The 16,083-nt window shown below is 42.7% G+C and overlaps 1 protein-coding gene across 1 annotated transcript in view; it reads right to left on the reverse strand.

The window, feature by feature from the left end:
- Positions 1 to 984: 984 nt before the first annotated feature.
- LOC124134446 (protein YIPF5-like) overlaps positions 985 to 16,083 on the reverse strand; it is a 216,981-nt gene continuing 201,882 nt past the window's right edge. The window contains exons 6-7 of the mRNA XM_046499262.2: positions 5,353 to 5,534; positions 985 to 1,682 (exon numbers count right to left, since the gene is read on the reverse strand). Of these exons, the coding sequence (XP_046355218.2) occupies positions 1,520 to 1,682; positions 5,353 to 5,534 (345 nt within the window). The 3' untranslated portion in view covers positions 985 to 1,519. The remainder of the gene's footprint in view (positions 1,683 to 5,352; positions 5,535 to 16,083) is intronic.

Raw genomic sequence — 16,083 nt, forward strand, 5'->3', positions numbered from 1 at the left:
CAAAGATGCCAGTCTGGAGTGGGTGGCAGAAATTTTGGTGAATTTTATACACTGCATCATATCAATGAATGGGGCCTAATAAAACTAGTTTTTGCCAAGTGACCTCATTTGCATATTTATCGGATGGTGATACCAAGTTTATCGGAATGGTTTATCGAATCTGTTATATGATGCACATAGATGAAAGCAAGCTAAGTGCTGCTGTAGGCGTAAGGCTTATCCCGAGTCTCACTGGAGATCAGGCAGTCTCATTGCCTGGCAGACACCTCAGGAAGTGTCCACTGGCACCAGCTTTGGCAGTAATCCCTGGACCACAGCAGTGAGTGAGTTAGGATCAACTGTTGTTTCAGGAACATCCTGGCGGAAAAGCCTTGCGTGATGCCGGTCCTGGAGCTTTACCACTTTGGTGGCGCCCATTAACATGGGTTATTATGACAAGGGTGTGGTCACTGGATATTTATAGACAAACTTGCTCTCTCATCAGAAAATTAATAAATTTCTGTTGTGTTCATTGTAATTCCTGCATTCTGATTAGCTGAGTTGGTCACGTGTTATTGCATTTATCTCCCAATGAATGTAAAACATCAAGCCACGCCCACCTAAGTGGACTGCATTTATTACTACGGAATGTCGTGGAATCCCAATATTACAGGCGGGAACTCCCTTTCTGTTCACGTGTATCATCATGCACAGTACATTTGGCGACATTCATGCATATTCATTGTCCAAACTTCACTTTGAGACCGAAAGCTGAGAAGGAAAGAAACATAATGTGTAGGCTCTCTTGCCTGTTTTTTGTTGAATGTTACCATGTTGGTTCAAAGTGAGATAACTTAAGTCTACACTTGTTCAGAGACAAACATCTATCTGATGCATTTCTGACAGGGACAATCCACCTCTTCCTCTACCAACGGACCTCCGTTATCAGCCCTACACGATCAACGCACGACAAGATGATACTCATACTGCTAGTAACACAACTCATTCCATACACAGGATTTATTCATATGAAGTTCATTGAAGTAAAAGCATTAACATTCAAAAGGATGAACATATTTATTAAAATACCAAGACATGATTCTGACAACATTCAGACTACCCCTGTGTAAACGTTGTGGAAGAGTTTTTGACTACAGACTAGACATGCTCTGTGTGATGCTGGCAGAAGCCTGACAATTCATCTAAAACACAAATTGAGAGGCCACAGTTGCTACCATGGTCTGAATCTTCGCGAAGGTAAGTAGCACTAATCAGCATATAAACATCCCACGTCACCATCGCTTTAGAGAATTTAGGATGTTTTGCACAGATACTGTTTACCAGAAGTCTGACAAGTCATTTAATGTACAAATTTAGCGGCAATTACTTGTCTAAGAAAAGTTAATTAATTCTCATAAATATAAAATTTAAAAAGGTCAAGTTAAATTGTCACAGACGTGTCTTCGTCATGTTCAGTGTTGTTGGTTGTGTTCAGAAGAGCAGGGATTCCCTGTCGTGTTGTTGCTGGTGTAGATGGTGTTCAGAAGACGGTGAGGAGGGCGAAGACCCCGTAGACCAGGGCGCAGGGGTACGCCACCAGGAGCTGCTGCTGGTCCATCGCCAGCGCAGACACAAACAGCTTCGACGCAGACAGACAACACCATATCACGGTCACAACAGTCAGCACTGTACCCAGGATGCCTCTGTAACAGAACACAACATTGTGTTATGGTATAATGCAGAACATTGTGTTCAGAAGGAGCATTCAATCTTTTACACAACACAACATTGTTTTAGAGTATAATGCAGAACATTGTGTTAGAGTATAATGCAGAACATTGTGTTAGAGTATAATGCAGAGCATTGTGTTCAGATCGTGCATTCAATATGTTACACAACACAACATTGTGTTAGAGTATAATGCAGAACATTGTGTTAGAGTATAATGCAGAACATTGTGTTAGAGTATAATGCAGAACATTGTGTGAGAGTATAATGCAGAGCATTGTGTTCAGATAGTGCATTCAATATGTTACACAACACAACATTGTGTTAGAGTATAATGCAGAACATTGTGTTAGAGTATAATGCAGAACATTGTGTTAGAGTATAATGCAGAACATTGTGTTAGAGTAAAATGCAGAATATTGTGTTCAGATAGTGCATTCAATATGTTACACAACACAACATTGTGTTAGAGTGTAATGCAGAATATTGTGTTAGAGTGTAATGCAGAACATTGTATTTAGATAGAGCATTCAATATGTTACACAACACAACATTGTGTTCGAGGTTAATGCAGAACATTGTGTTAGAGTAAAATGCAGAATATTGTGTTCAGATAGTGCATTCAATATGTTACACAACCCGACATTGTGTTAGAGTATAATGCAGAACATTGTGTTAGAGTATAATGCAGAGCATTGTGTCCAGATAGAGCAATCAATCTGTTACACAACATAACATTGTTTATATTACAGAACATTGTAGCAACACACAGCACTACACCTCTGTTACACAACACAACATTGTTTATATCACAGAACATTGTAGCAACACACAGCACTACACCTCTGTTACACAACACAACATTGTTTATATCACAGAACATTGTAGCAACACACAGCACTACACCTCTGTTACACAACACAACATTGTTTATATCACAGAACATTGTAGCAACACACAGCACTACACCTCTGTTACACAACACAACATTGTTTATATCACAGAACATTGTAGCAACACACAGCACTACACCTCTGTTACACAACACAACATTGTTTGCTGAGAGACACTACACTGAATGTCTCTGTGGGGAGCTGGTGCTGCAGGAGACACCAGCCAGTAAACAGAGAGCCACAGACCACAGCATGCTGCCAACCACAATATATATCAGTGAATACTCAAATGTCAAAAACGGTTTTAATTATCCAAACAAAATATAACAATAGTCCTCAGGACCTTCTGGGAAATGGTAAACCTTACATCAGTTTCCTCCCAAGTGAGCAAGGCTGGAGAAGGAAGAGACTAACACTTAGTAAATTATAACGTGTCTTTAAAATAATCAAAAGATTTTTTCGAAAGAACCTTTCCTCTTCTGCTGTTTTGGTTAGTTTGATCTACACTTGCCTAGGCTTTTAGTAAAAAAAAATACCTAAAAAATATAAATTCTACAGTCATTGGTGCAGGACTAGAGAAGGAAGTATGGGTTTATGTTTCCCATAGGAAGTCATTGGGAGATAAATCAGTTATAGCCTGCTAAGAGATATACGCCATTCTGGGGGAGAAGAATGACATTGTTGGGATGGAAGTGCTCCGGTGGGGACCTGTGGGGGGTCAGATGTTGCAGCTGCTGCTCAGATGGTACATGAAACATTTCACTCTCCAGGATAAAAAATAAATTGCTTCTAAAATATTTCTTCCCTCGGGCAGCAACAGAACATCTGGTAGCCATGATGTTCTGATTGGTTTTAATTTGTCGAAGAAGGATCATCAGCTGTCCTGGAGTGGCTAACAGCAGTCTTAGGGGGAATAGTATTATACCACTTGAACAGTGATTCAGGTATAACAATCAACAAGCTGTGTCAAAAGCATAATTTGAAAACTGTTTCCCAAAACACCAGTGATCAGCATGATGAGATATCATTTACCAATATATAGGTAGGATTGCTCTCCATTCTGCATTAAACCCTAAAATATGTATGCCAAAGCTTTGCTGGACTTGGTATAAATTAAAAATATTTGTAATGTTGAGATTCAGTTTGATGAATAATGAATAATGAAGTCCAAGTCATTGCCATGGAAACAGAATTTTTTTTTTTTTTTAAATCCTAAACTATCAAAAGGCATCAGTTCACCACTAGACCTATCTATGTATTAAGTTTGGTTAAGATATCTCCCATGGTTTTTGAGTTCTGTTCAGGAAATGAAATGTGACAGATGGACGGGCAGACAGCACCCATTCTTATGTCCCCTTCTACTTCCTGGCAGGGGATAATAATTTCTGAAGTACCACAAAGTGCAACCGAGAGTCTTATGAAACACAAAACTGAAACCTGTGAAGTTCAGGTTGTCATGACGACACCACTCCATCTGGAACAAGGTCATCATCATATCCCTGAACCCCCATACACTTCATCATCGGAAGCAAAGGATTCTAGCACAAAGTAGAAAAAAATTAAAAATCCTATCATTTATATTCTTTAATCTCCAGCTGTCTTGAAGTTTATGTTACCGATAACACCGACAACATGTTGTGTATGAACAACGCTCACGCCACAATCACACGTGATCAGAGTGACATCAGTTGGTATCATCACAAGATAGTGGTGTCGTTAGGAAATAATTATCTACCCCTTGAAGGGGTTTGCCTACAATCCTACATCTATTCTGCATCTTCTTCAGAATCACTCTTATGTCAAACGAAACAATATTCATTAAGCAGTTGCCATGGTAACATAGTTTTGTGGGCAGTGTGAAACAGTATCTGTACATCTATACTGAGATGTAAGCAGGACATGAGGCAGTAGGGGCAGAAAATACCTCTCTGTGTCTCACATGTAACCTCAACAGTGTGATGTCTGTCTCTACTGTAGGGTGTCTCGGTCTGTTGACAGTCTGTCAGTTTCTGCAGTGAGATGACACAAGGTGTGAATGTGTGTGTGTGTTGGTGTGTGAGTGCATGTGTGTGTGTGTGTGTCTATGTGTGTGTGTGTGTGTGTGTGTGTGTGTGTGTGTGTGTGTGTGTGTGTGTGTGTGTGTGTGTGTGTGCGCGTGCGTGCGTGCGTGCGCATGTGTATCTCTGTGTGTGCATGTGTGTGTGTTCATGTGTGTGTGCATCTGTGGGTGTGATGTCTGTCTCTACTGTAGGGTGTCTCGGTCTGTTGACAGTCTGTCAGTTTCTGCAGTGAGATGACACAAGGTGTGAATGTGTGTGTGTGTCTTTGTGTGTTCGCATGTGAGTTTGTGTGCATGTGTGTGTGGCATGTCTATGTACGTGTGTGTGCAAGTGTGCGTGTCTATGTGTGTGTGTATGTGTGTATACATGTCTCTGTGTGTCTGTGTGCATGTGTGCGTGCGCATGTGCATCTCTGTGTGTGTGCATGTGTGTGTGTTCATGTGTGTGTGTGCATCTGTGGGTGTGATGCTGACTTACTGCAGTGACATGACACAATGTGAGTGTGTGTTTTCATGTGTGTGTGGCATGTCTATGTACGTGTGTGTGCGCATGTGTGTGTGTGTGCAAGTGTGCGTGTCTATGTGTGTGTGTATGTGTGTATACATGTCTCTGTGTGGCTGTGTGCATGTGTGTGTGCATCTCTGTGTGTGTTCATGTGTGTGTGTGCATGTGTGTGCGTGATGCTGACTTACTGCAGTGAGATGACGATGGAGGTGAAGGAGAGGATAACCATGGGGAGGAGGCAGTAGCCGAGGACGCTGATTATGCAGCCGATAGTCACCCCTGTCATACTCATCAGGTTGAGCAGTGCATACATGGCCACGCAGCCCACCACGCCGATGCCGTAGATGTAACCGAAATGCAGCTTCCCAGACTGGAAGGAAACAGAAAACATTACAACATATTATACAATGTTACAACTACTTGTTCTACATCACTCACTAGATGTGTTTAGCCCATTTCTGGTGTCTTTGCCATAATATTGCTGGAATATTGCTAAAAGGGGCGTAAAACCACACTCACTCACTTACTAAACTGAAGAAGTCGCAATGTGAGCTAGTTGTGGACCATCACACCTTGATGTCCTCTATCATTGCTCATGCTATCAACCACTTGGTTGACTGGACCTGAGTTGGTTATTTACCGTCCCCCTTGATTTTGCTGGAATATTGCAGTCTCAATTGCTAAACATCCTTTGCTCATCCATCCTACCCATATCACCCAAGGGCAAGCAAACCTGATGGTCTACAAGATTTTGGTTTATAACACTCCCATGTCAGGTCGTGTTTAACTTACCGTATTCGACGTAATAAGCGCCCAATGCGCTCTCTAAATTAGAAATAGGGGCTCTTATTAGAATATTATTTTGGTGATAAAAACAGAGTTGAAAGATAAATTTCATGGTTTATGCTGACAGCCTGAAGTGTTTTTGTACGACAGATATATTTTTCCAGAATTTAATTGCCAATAATTAAGGGTGCATATAACACACGAGTGCGTATTATACGCGAATCAATAAGTCTTGTGTACATTGATCAATCAGAAGGGGTGCTAATTGGGATTGTTCACTAGGCAATATATTAGCAAATGTCGCCGTGGGTGCTTATTAGAGCGGGGCGCTTATTACGTTGAATACGGTAATGTCTGTTTTATGCTGCAGTGACTGAGTCAGACAATGTGAGAACCATAAAAAAGATTATTAGCCGAGTCTGTTTCCATATCGTAAATGTCAGGAATAAAAAGTATATTATTATTGTTTTTCTTCTTGATATATGATATTGATGATGCGGAGATACACAAGGGTAATAAAAGCTTATCATTCTTTTAAAAAGCGATGTCGTCTTGTCTCATCTCGACCAAGGTATCAAATTTCATTGAAGCTGTTCTGCCTCTATGAAGTTCAAAATATGCTCAACAAATTGGGAGAAAATTTATTTTGATCTAGAACTGTATTGGACATGTCAGTCATACATCCAGTTTCGGCTGTGACACCCCCTCCTCCGCATCTCCCAAACATCATCCCAGGGGATGAATCACAGAGAAACATGTCGCCTCCAAACAAAGTGTTGACGAGCCGATTGTGTCATTACACGAGTCACAATCACCAGAGACATGTCGCCTCCGAACAGAGCGTTGACAAGCCGGTTGTGTCATTACACGAGTCACAATCACCTGAGACATGTCGCCTCCGAACAGAGCGTTGACAAGCCGATTGTGTCATTACACGAGTCACAATCACCAGAGACATGTCGCCTCCGAACAGAACATTGACAAGCCGATTGTGTCACTACACGAGTCACAATCACCAGAGACATGTCGCCTCCGAACAGAGCGTTGACAAGCCGATTGTGTCATTACACGGGCACAATCACCAGAGACATGTCGCCTCCGAACAGAGCGTTGACAAGCCGATTGTGTCACTACACGAGTCACAATCACCAGAGACATGATCACAAGAAGTTGGAAATGAATCTTGACTCTCATTGGACCAGGATGTGGCAACACCGGACCTTCCAAATATCATCAAACAGAGAGCTTATTAGTCTTTCAGGATCATAACATCTTAGGTTGAATAAAGGTAAGAGACAGTTATTGTCTCCGTAGGTTCCTGTTCTTCAGCAGTAAGAATGCTAAGATATCAACCTATCAATATTTGATGTCATAATTCCCTTTTCTCGTGAGTTGATATTGTTTATCACCCTGGTCAGCACTATTCCAGCCTGGACCAGACAAACCAGTGACTGATAGCATGACCAATTTTCCACACCACGCCTGACTTCCTAGTTTAGCAAACTCTCCCAACTCTGCCAACTCTGCCAACCTGCAGAACATGTTGTTTGTTTGTTGTTTAATGCCGCCCCAAGCAATATTCCAGCTATATGACAGTGGTCTGTACATGATTGAGTCCTGATCCGACAATCAGTGTTTCGATCAATGCAATAGGGTTCCGATGACATATAATCGACCAAGTCACAGAGCCTGACCACTTGAGCCGTATTACAACAAGCATACTAGTAGGTTGATGGGCTGATCAGGTGGTGACAATTTTCATCCCGGTGTCATCACACCCACGTGGCATTGTTGCTCATGCTATCAACCATCGGTTGGCCGAGTCCAGACTCGATCATGTCCCAGCAGTCCTGATAACATTTCCATATTGCTGAATGAGGCTAAATATTACACTCACTCCAGCTGACGTGTCATTGTATCTGGCAACTTGTCATGTTTTTATTGGAAATTTCAGTTTGGAAGATAAAATGTCAATTACATTTGAAAGGTAATCAAAATGTCAAAGCTACTGGAAGGAAAAATACCTAAATACTTGTTTTCATTATAAATACATTTAAAGTAGACATGACAAAAGATATAGATTTTTGCCAAAAGAATTAATTACCTGCAGAGAACAAATTACAAACTTTCGTAATGGTCAAAGGAACATGTTCCCATGTTTTTCTCCCAAACTAAATTCAATTACACTTTTTAACCTTCAACCGATTAGAACTGCCAAGTTTGTTGGTGAGATTTTCAAATCAAATGACGGCCGACAATGTGAAAAAGGAAAGTGTTCATCGAGGACCATAAATAATTCTGACATATCTTTCACCGATAAAACATCCTTTTAGATAAGAATTGAGGAGTTGTGAGAACATGGAGAGCACTTTTTCAATGATTTGTCTATTTTTCACGCTTCTAGCAATTTTCAAATCTGAGTGATTTAAAGCATGGTTTGCTATCAGTGATCTAGGGAGTCTGAGATTTAGTTTCTGTTAGTGACAGTGGGGCCAGTCAGGAATTATCAATAGAAGTGACTATATAGCTTAACATGCAGAGCTGCCGAGTCTGTGTCCCCACTCCGTCCCATCCACCCATCCTCTGTGTCCCCCCTCCATCCCATCCACCCATCGCCATGGACTCCTAACTTGTCAACCCTCACCCTCTACCTTCCACCCACCCCCTGTGACCACCATCCATCTACCCATCTTCTATGACCATCATCCCATCTACCCATCTTCTATGACCATCAACCCATCTACCCATCCCCTGTGACCATCATCCCATCTACCCATCTTCTATGACCACCATCACATCTACCCATCCCCTGTGACCACCATCCATCCATCCATCCTCTATGATCACCATCCATTTACCCATCCCCTGTGACCACCATCCATCCATCCATCTTCTATGATCACCATCCATTTACCCATCCCCTGTGACCACCATCCATTTACCCATCCCCTGTGACCACCATCCATCTACCCACCCCCTGTGATCACCATCCATCTACCCATCCTCTATGACCACCATCCATCTACCCATCCTCTATGACAACCATCCCATCTACCCATCCCCTGTGACCACCATCCATCTACCCATCTTCTATGACCACCATCCATCTACCCATCCCATGATCACCATCCATCTACCCATCCTCTATGACCACCATCCATCTACCCATCCCCTGTGACCACCATCCATCCATCCATCCTCTATGATCACCATCCATTTACCCATCCCCTGTGACCACCATCCATTTACCCATCCCCTGTGACCACCATCCATTTACCCATCCCCTGTGACCACCATCCATCTACCCACCCCCTGTGATCACCATCCATCTACCCATCTTCTATGACCACCATCCATCTACCCATCCTCTATGACAACCATCCCATCTACCCATCCCCTGTGACCACCATCCATCTACCCATCCTCTATGACCACCATCCATCTACCCATCCCGTGATCACCATCCATCTACCCATCCTCTATGACCACCATCCATCTACCCATCCCCTGTGACCACCATCAATGACCACCATCCTCTATGACCACCATCCATCTACCCATCCTCCATGACCACCATCCCATCTGCCCATCCCCTGTGACCACCATCCATCTACCCATCCTCTATGACCACCATCCATCTACCCATCCCGTGATCACCATCCATCTACCCATCCTCTATGACCACCATCCATCTACCCATCCCCTGTGACCACCATCCATCTACCCATCCTCTATGACCACCATCCCCTTTACCCATCCCCTGTGACCACCATCCATCTACCCATCCTCTATGACCACCATCCATCTACCCATCCCCTGTGATCACCATCCATCTACCTATCCTCTATGACCACCATCCATCTACCCCTCTTCTATGACCATCATCCCATCTACCCATCTTCTATGATCACCATCCATTTACCCATCCCCTGTGACCATCATCCATCTACCCACCCCCTGTGACCACCATCCATCTATCCATCTTCTATGACCACCATCACATCCACCCATCCTCTATGACCATGATCCCATCTACCCATCCCCTGTGACCACATCCATCTACCCATCCTCTATGACCATCATTCCATCTACCCATCCCCTGTGACCACCATCCATCTACCCATCTTCTATGACCACCATCACATCCACCCATCCTCTATGACCATCATCCCATCTACCCATCCCCTGTGACCACCATCCATCTACCAATCCACACCACACACTTGTAGCCACCACTCCCATCTTTTAATCTATTATCACGCCTTTATTATCACGCCAAGTTGATATGCGTGTACTTTAAATGTACACAAATATACATCCCATTGGCATTCATGGGGTAAAGTAGGGCACCAGTACCCAATGCTTGTCTCCCCCTTGGGATTCAGGGCAGAATAGGTGCCCTGTACCTCATGCTTGTAGTCCGAGGTGAGGTGAGGTGGGGTGGGGTGGTGGGGTGGTGGGGTGGTGAGGTGAGGTGAGGTGAGGTGAGGTGAGGTGAGGTGAGGTGAGGTGAGGTGAGGTGAGGTGAGGTGAGGTGAGGTAAGGTGAGGTGAGGTGAGGTGAGGTGAGGTGATTGTGTTTCACTGTATCCCAGCAGAAGAAGTCGTTGCTCGTGCTATCAACAACTGGTTTGTCTACCCCAGATTTAATTAGTTTCAGTCATGATAATGCTTGAATATTGCTGAGGCATAACATATTATAATCATCAAACTGTCCCAGAGAACCCATGCAAGTCGTTGCTATGAGGGTTGGTCAAACAGATCAAAGCCTGACTAACTTTCAACTATGGGCCATAACAAAGTGAACTAGTCAATGTAGTACATTGCTTGAGTTGTTCAGTGCAAGTGTATTTGGTCTGTTGAGGCCGTTTGTATATTAGTGACAGCCAGTTGAACGTGGTAGAGGGCCAAATGGACACAGAAATGGAAAAGAACGAGTACAAAGCAGTCATCAAGTTTCTTACTTTAGAGAACAGTACTCCCAAAGAAATTCAGGACCGTATGTCACAAGTGCATGGGCATAAGTGCCCTACCTATTCCACTGTTAAACATTAGGCAGCTATGTTTAAGGCAGGGAGAACAAGCCTTGAATGATGACCCTAGGTCTGGACGTCCCTCAACTTCCATCAATGATGATTCATTCTAGGAGAAAAACGTATACTGTCAGATAGACATATTACCGTTACTGAATTTGAGGAAGACACAGGTCTAAGCCATGGATCCATTATTCATGAAAATATTATTCATGAACATTTACAAATGAATAAGATATCTGCTGGTTGGGAGCCCACATGTCTAAATTCTTAAGGAAAAAAGAACACACATTGCCAGAGAAACTTAAGAGCTAATTGAGGAGGATTTCGTTAAATTCAAAAAAAGATTAGTAACAGGTGATGAAACATGGGTCTACCACAATGATGCCGATGCAAAACGTCATTCCACTTCTCTGGCACTAAAGAAATTCAAGTTTCCAAGATCGGTGAAGAAAGTTATGACCACTGTATTCTGGGATGCAAAGGGTGTGATTCTTGTTGATAAGTTAGAAAGTCAAAAGACGATTACCGGTGCCTGCTATGCTGATTTGCTTCATCACCTGAGAGATTATATCAAAGAAATATGGTGAGGAATGCTAGAGTATTACTACTTCATGACAATGCCTCTTCTCACACCTCTCAACTTGCAAAGGCTGCTGTGCGACAATGTGGGTTCGAAGAGCTTCCTCACGCTCCATACTTGCCAGACCTGGCACCAAGTGGTTTCCACCTCTGGTGATTGTGACTCGTGTAATGACACAATCGGCTCGTCAACGCTTTGTTCGGAGGTGACATGTTTATCTGTGATTCATCCCCTGGGATGATGTTTGGGAGATGCGGAGGAGGGGGTGTCACAGCCGAAACCGAATGTATGACTGACATGTCCAATACAGTTCTAGATCAAAATAAATTTTCAACTCAATTATTCTTTTGTAACTCCCAACACCTTTGTGGAAAGCGCTATGATGACAATGATGACCTCAAACCTGCCGTGAATAGGTTTTTCAGGGAGGCTTCAGAAAACTTCTTCCTGAATTGAAAAGCTTTACTATAGATATGAGAAGTGTATTGAAAAGCAGGGAGATCATGTTGAAAAATAAAAATTAAAACCACTTTCACAAATGTTGATTCTGTTTGTTAGGCTTAGAACTTCTTAACAATCAACACACATCTTTATTCCGTTATTATACAAATTCAGCTGTCCAAAGAGTCTACCTGCCCTCTCCTTTCTATTCTCACAATGCACCCACTGACCTCGCAACGCATCCCCTTCATCTGCCATATTCTTTCTTCATCCTTTTAGAGTTATCCCCCTTACACTGCCCTTACATGTATGGTAACACAAGTTACCTCCCCTTATACTACAATAAAATATATCCACTAACTCACTAAACATACAGCATATCAATTTCCATCAAAAGACATTTTCCAAGGAAAAGCAAAAATAGACCATTGCCCTGAGGCAAGCCACCGAGACTTTGATGGTTGCAGTTGATTGAAGGAAGACATGACGGAAGGTCCAGCAGCCACTGACGGAGCTGCACAGGTTGTGGGGACGCCGTCATGCACAACAGCAGCATCTACATCACTCCAGTCTTTGATGTCCTCGCAATTCAAACACACTCCAGCAGAAGAGGCCTTACGCCATTGATTCCCATAAAATCGGCGCTTCAGAGTCAATCAGAACCTTCCAGCTACATTAAGAGTGTTCCATCACAGTTACGGATACAGACAAGTGACTGATCATGTGATACCTTATCGCCTTTAACTACGTCTTCATCGGGTCTTTATGATTTCTTCAGACATGTGAAAATAAATCTATAATCTATTTTTTCCCTAAGAGGCAAAGACTGATATCACTGATCTGAGTTTGAAATTTGAAATGGCAACAGTCATGCAACTGGTACAAGTTTCTTTCACCTACGTTGGGTTTGAAACTTTAAAGAAATAACTTTTCAACCTTGACCCTCCCCTCCCCCCTTCTCCTGCTGTGAGACAACAAGCTCAGTTGAATATCACTGCACCCACACACATGCCGTGGACAGATGTATCAATTTCATCCAACATCTATAACATTGTAACACTGTAATCTATCAAGTCTGCCAATATTAGAGACGATCCATCACTTGTGTGTACCTGGCAATCTCTTGATTCAATAACTCACACAGTCCATTCTAAACATCTGAGTGTAGGTTATCACTCATTCCCACCTTCCCTTCCACACAGGACTTGATGAAATTAATACTTTTCACAATCAAGGTCATAAAGGGTGACAATTTCACATTATTTATTGTTATCAAGGGAGACAATTCTACAATATTGTTATCAAGGGAGACAATTCTACAATATTGTTATCAAGGGAGACAATTCTACAATATTGTTATCAAGGGAGACAATTCTACAATATTGTTATCAAGGGAGACAATTCTACAATATTTTTATCAAGGGAGACAATTCTACAATATTTTTATCAAGGGAGACAATTCTACAATATTGTTATCAAGGGAGACAATTCTACAATATTGTTATCAAGGGAGACAATTCTACAATATTGTTATCAAGGGAGACAAATAATTAATTTATAAGTCAGAAATCCATGCCTTACTTTTCTTTAATGTTCACTTAGAAGCGTATATATGACACACAATCAAGAAAATCGCGGCGCCTGGCTAGCTGATCCATTGTGTTGCCTCATAGGACAAGCAAAGGTTGTCTAACACAGGATCTACATGAGGACATAATGGTGTTCTGGACACCCAGTGGAGACACAGTTAGACACAGTTAGACACAGTGTTCTGGAAACCAAGTGGAGCACAATTAGATATAATGGTCTTATGGACACTCAGTGGAGACACAATTAGACACAGTGTTGTTCTGGACACCAAGTAGCACAATTAGACACAGTGTTGTTTTGGACACCCAGTCGAGACTTAATTAGACACAATGTTGTTCTGGACACCCAGTCGAGACTCAATTAGACACAATGTTGTTCTGGACACCCAGTCGAGACTCAATTAGACACAATGTTGTTCTGGACACCCAGTGGAGACACAATTAGACACAGTGTTCTTCTGGACACCCAGTCGAGACTCAATTAGACACAGTGTTGTTCTGGACACCCAGTCGAGACTCAATTAGACACAGTGTTGTTCTGGACACCCAGTCGAGATGCAATTAGACACAGTGTTGTTCTGGACACCCAGTCGAGACTCAATTAGACACAGTGTTGTTCTGGACACTCAGTGGAGACTCAATTAGACACAGTGTTGTTCTGGACACCCAGTCGAGATGCAATTAGACACAATGTTGTTCTGGACACCCAGTGAAGACTCAATTAGACACAGTGTTCTTCTGGACACCCAGTGGAGACTCAATTAGACACAATGTTGTTCTGGACACCCAGTCGAGACTCAATTAGACACAGTGTTGTTCTGGACACCCAGTGGAGACTCAATTAGACACAATGTTGTTCTGGACACCCAGTGGAGATGCAATTAGACACAATGTTGTTCTGGACACCCAGTCGAGACACAATTAGACACAGTGTTGTTCTGGACACCCAGTGGAGACTCAATTAGACACAATGTTGTTCTGGACACCCAGTGGAGATGCAATTAGACACAATGTTGTTCTGGACACCCAGTCGAGACTCAATTAGACACAATGTTGTTCTGGACACCCAGTGGAGACTCAATTAGACACAGTGTTCTTCTGGACACCCAGTGGAGACTCAGTTAGACATCATCACTTGGACACCAAGGATGCTTCCCACCGACATTTCACCACTCTACTGGGAGCTAGATGGAATCACTAATTGAGAAACCAAATCAAGATGGCCAAACATGACCATGTCAGCATATCTCAACATAAGTTGATTAACTCATGTCAAGAGGTGTCCGCCATTATCCATTATTGACAAAGGAGACACTGTAAACAAGGAGAGCGGTATGTTCTGACAGAATGCTACGTGTTGATTAACCACTTAAACACCACTCAATAAAACCAAACAGACAGGGTCGCCACTGCTGACCAATTAGCAGAGAAAGTGTCAGGTCTCTCTCAATCAGGGCACAGGGTGACGATATCTGATTCAATGTGATGGGGAGATTATAGTGTTGTGCCAATATTGGCACACTGCTGCCATTACGTGGAGGCACAATATCTTCCCCATCGGCAGGACATGCCAATATCTCTCCCAAGCAGCAAAACAGAATAAGCCACAATCATCTAACAGGCCACAGTGAACCAGCGGACGGATGACAGAACATCACACAGCTTTGCACAAAGCTACAATTGCTGTCTGACTGACACATAATTTGAAGGATTAGAAAATTGAGTGTGCATACAAGTATTTGAAACGTTCAGTTGATAACTAATTAGGAATTTCCATCATTGCAGGCTGTTGACCTGAAGTCCATCCTGCAGATCCATCAAGACATATTCCGTGGAGGATGAGGAGCACGTCCTACTCTCATGCCCAGTGTATACAGATCTCAGGAGAAATCTGATGGCACTGGTAGAAATAGGCAACCCTTCCCAGACTGATAAAACCAACCTCCTAAAACAAACCATGAGCCCTCCAAAAGAATGGTCACGTCTTGTTGCCAGGACTGTCTTTCCCATGTTTCAGCTAAGACCAGCATAAGGGCCCAAAGTCGATAAGTCTGTATCTGCCACTAGAATCTGTACACAAGGCATAATCAGAGACCTTTATCTCCCAAACATACCCTGATGAGTGAGTGAGTGAGTATGGTTTTAGCAATATTCCAGCAATATCACTGTGGGGGACACAAGAAATGGGCTTCACACATTGTACCCATGTCGGGAATCAAACCTGGGTCTTCGACCAACAAGCGAACACTTTAACCTCTAAGCTACCCGACCGCCCACATACCCTGATGAACGTTGCCAATAACTTTAAAAACATGTAAAAATCAAAGGGTTCTATCCCCTGAGTTTCCATTTCCATCATGTTTTCATGCATTTATGGTATGTATATATATCATGTCCTCATCTCTACACCACATAAATCTGTATTCGTACCAGGTCCCAAGTGGGTGTTTTTGAACAATTGATTCTTGAGACAAGCTACATCACATTA

This window comes from Haliotis rufescens, unplaced genomic scaffold (genome assembly GCF_023055435.1).
Source record: "Haliotis rufescens isolate VD_foot unplaced genomic scaffold, xgHalRufe1.0.p SCAF_35, whole genome shotgun sequence".
NCBI lineage: Eukaryota > Metazoa > Mollusca > Gastropoda > Lepetellida > Haliotidae > Haliotis > Haliotis rufescens.